A 3856-nucleotide genomic window follows, 5' to 3' on the forward strand; every position below is an offset into this window, starting at 1 on the left:
TACTGTGGTCTCTGTCCTACTCTCTGCACACCCTTACTCTTCAAGGTCAAGTAACTTCCATCAACCTCTCAAAACTCTCCCAGATTATATAGATTTACGGTCATAACTATTTTGTAATAAATTGTGAAAGTCTGACCTAAATGAGAAACTTTAACCTAAAAAAAAATTCAGCTCTGAAACCATTATGTTTAGTAATAGAACAGTCAAACACATACAGATTAGCTGAAAGAAATCTGTGCTGTTACTGGCAGGGACTGTATGTATTAAGTACATACACTTGTAATGCAAATGAAGTGTGGAACTATTTACACGAGGGATAAAAACTTAATTTTTCATTAGGAATGTATTTGTACTTGGCTGTTTCTGTAATATGTTGTTATTTCTGCCTTAGACAAGTTTTGCAGGTACCGTATTTGCGGCTTCTGTTTTAAATTCTGCTTTTGAAAATGTTATTTTTCCTGTGCTGTTTAGACTACTTTTGAATGAGGATACTAACACTGAAATCATGCTATAGGTACCACTTAGAGCCATTTTTAATAGCTATTCAATGTAGTTTATTTTAAAAACTCATTAACAAATTCACCGATGTATTAAATGTGAATGATACATTCTCAAATTAACATGTATAAATTGTAGCTAAATGTAACAGTCCGTATAAAAATATAAATATCATACTTTAATCAAGACAGGGAAAACTTGTAATTACATTGTATACCCAGGAAGCTTGCTTATTACAAGTTCACTGATGTCTTTATATTGGTTAGGAATGCTCAGTGTTTCCAAAAAATCATCATCTTTGTCTGACATACTGTTTTCCAGGGCACTAAGTTCAAGATCAGAAATGTTAGATGGCAAATATGAGCTAGCCTGAGTTAGCGATTGGCTTTTTTCTATACAAGTCTGCCCCTTTCCTATGTTCAGATCAGTATCAGAGCTAACTTCTTTGCTTCTCAGTGTAGATGCTTGTTTAACATGTTGATCAGCTCTGTTCTCTTCCTCACTGATCTGGTGGGCTACCTGCTCTTCTTGTAATAACCTCGCTTGAAACGAGGTATCATTGCTGAGTAAATCAACAGCTTCACCACTAGTTCTCTCGCTGGTTTTCACGTCATAGTTTCTCTTGAGAGAGCGGACTGGAGATGAAGCTGAAGGAACCGGCAGAAGAGCTGAAGTACTTTCAGCTCTTTGACTTCTCTTTGAAATTCTGGACCTGCTGGACTCCGACTCTGAATGTGAACACGCTTGCTTTGGGCTTTCGAGCCACGGAGGTTCAGGACTGCTGTCAAAAGTTTCTGAGCCTCTGCCTGTATAGTCAATGCTGCTGATATCTTCTGAATAAACTGTGTTCTCAGGGCTAGCAACAAAGTCATCTGAGTATATGAATTTGGAGTTGCTTTCAACACTCCTGCTAGGGCTTGGTTTGGATTTATGATCACTTACAATGGAAGTGTTATCAGTTTCTGTGGTTTTGTGATGGATCAAGCATATTGCTTCACGATCATTACTTTCCTTTGCATCAGCATCTGATCTGGAAGGTGCCAGGAGTTGGCCTTTCACATCCTTTTCTGTGCGAGCAGATTTTAGTGCTGCTTCCTCCAGCCCTAAGGGGGCTGTAGTTACTTCACATGGATGTTCCTCATGCGCAGTTTTGTAATTCCTCAACCGACTGTGAACAGACCGTTCCTGCAGGTCAGGGGACACGTTTCCTGTAGTGGAAGAGTATTCTTTGAGAACATTGCTTTGTAATGAAGTCTCAACAGTTTCATCAAACTGGTTATTCTGCTTTAAACCATCTCCTCTGCTACAGTGCCTGTAAGAAACCAGGTGCTGTTCTCCAGCATCTTTGAGCCGCTTTTTCTTTGATAAAGGGCTTCTCTTCTCCTTCAGCACCTCCACTTGCTTTTTTCTATACCGCTCCCTCCTTTCATGAACTATCAGCATGCCAGGGTTGGTCTGCTGCAGCCGTAGCCTCACGGTGTTTGTCAGCCCGTACAACAGCTGCCTCCTGGGCGCTGCATTTGCCGTAGTTTTGTGGTTCCTTTCAGAGCCCGTCTCTCCCAAGGGCGCAGCTTTCTCAGCTCCTCTCCCAGCTCGACACGACCTCGCCGAGGCCGGCTCCTGCCGGCTCCGCTTGAACCGAGGGCTGGCTGCCGCACCGGGCCCGGCCGCCCCCCTGTGCCCAGGCCGCGGGGGGCGGCCGGGACTGGGGGGCGACGAGGCCGCGCCGCCTTCCCCCGGCGCCCGGTACAGCCAGGCCAGGCGGGGGTGGACGGCGGCGAGGGGGGCGACGCCGGGCTGGGCGAGCACGGACAGCTCGGCCAGCAGGGCGCTGAGCAGCGGCAGCTGCCCCACGGCGTCGCGCAGCCGCCCGGGGCTGGCGGGGCGCGGCGGCGAGCGGCCGGCACCGGCACCGGGCCGCGGGGGGCTCCGGGCCTCGCCGCGCTGCTGCGGCCCCACCGGCGGCGGCGGCGTCGGGCGAGGCTCGGCGGCCCCGCGGCTGTAGTAGAGCACGGGGGGGCGGAAGACGTTGCCCTCCAGCTCCTCGCCCTCCTCCTCCTCGGCGCTCGGCCCGGGGGAGGCGGCGGCGGCGGCGGCACGGGGCGGGCCCGGCCCCGGCTCCCCCAGGCTGCTGAGGCGGTAGCCCAGGGCCAGCTCGCCGACGGGGCGGCCGGCGGCGTCCCGCAGCGCGAAGCGGCCGCGGCGGCCCCAGGAGGAGGAGGAGGGCTCGGCGGCGGCGGCGGGGGCCAGGCAGACGCCGCAGGCGCCGAGGAGGCGGGGGGGGCCCGGGGCGGCGGGCAGCGCCAGGAGCAGGGCGCGCAGCGGGCGGCGGCGCAGCGCGGCGCACAGCGAGCCCCGGCGCCGGCGGAAGAGGCAGCGCTTGCCGCGGCCGAAGGGGAAGGGCCGCCCCGGCTGGAGCGGCGGCTGGGCCGCGGGCGGGTGCACCAGCAGCGGGGGGAAGTCCAGGAGGCGCAGCGCGACGGCCGGGCGCAGCGCGGGGCCCGGCGCCTCCACCCGCACCGCCTCCACCAGCAGCTCCAGCGAGAAGAGCCCCTCCTCGCCCGCCGCCGCCGCCATGGCGGCGCGGGCAGCCGGGCGGCCAGTCTCGCGAGAGGTGGAGGGGCCACGCGCCTCGGCCGGCGGTCCTCTCGCGAGAGGCTGCTGAGGCGGGGAGGGGGTTGCGGCTTCCCGCGGGAGCCGGCTTGCTCGTTGCCCCAGCAACGCGTCGTCGCAGAGCACTCTGGGAGTTGTAGTCCGTGTCCTGCCCGGGGTGGGGTGGGAGCAGCCCCGCCCCGCCCCGGCCGGGGCTCCCCACGGATGCCGCCACGGCCACCGGCCCCTGCGCCCCGCGCGCCTCCTTCGCTGCCGCCATGTCGCGGCATGTCGTGGCCTGGCCCACGGCTGCGGGGAGAGGCAGGCGCCAGGCAGCGGCGAGGCGGCGGCTCTCGCCACCCCGCAGGGGCGTTTAGAAACCACGCACGCGTTTATACGTCCCTAAACTTTTCCCTTGTGCCTTGTGTGTAAATGGGGAGTCGCGGCTGATAACGGTGGCGTCGAATCAGGCGGGGGTGAAGGGCGGCGCCCGGCCCTCGCCTGTCACCCTGCCCTAAAATCGGAGTCCGCTTGCCATCGACAGAACAAAACGTCTGCTGAGCTGGGGAAACGCTCTAGAAAATTACATTGTTCCGTTTAAGAGGATTACTGTAAAATAACACATCCTGAACCCATGATTTTCAGTTAAAATTATGGTACGCGATCACCATTTCCCCGCAGGGAAGTAGGGAATGGCAAAAAAAAGAGACTACTCCTCCCCCTCTTTCTTCTTTTTATTCGTTCCTTTTTTTTCCCCCTTTCCTTC

At 56.2% G+C, this 3856-nt stretch overlaps 1 protein-coding gene across 1 annotated transcript; it reads right to left on the reverse strand.

The window, feature by feature from the left end:
• Positions 1–481: 481 nt before the first annotated feature.
• Positions 482–3078, reverse strand: MAP10 (microtubule associated protein 10). Its single transcript, XM_009681138.2, has one exon. It carries the CDS (start codon positions 3073–3075, stop codon positions 703–705), a length of 2373 nt encoding a protein of 790 aa, XP_009679433.2. The 5' UTR covers positions 3076–3078; the 3' UTR covers positions 482–702.
• Positions 3079–3856: the final 778 nt, after the last annotated feature.

Source organism: Struthio camelus, chromosome 3 (assembly GCF_040807025.1).
Source record: "Struthio camelus isolate bStrCam1 chromosome 3, bStrCam1.hap1, whole genome shotgun sequence".
Taxonomy (NCBI): domain Eukaryota; kingdom Metazoa; phylum Chordata; class Aves; order Struthioniformes; family Struthionidae; genus Struthio; species Struthio camelus.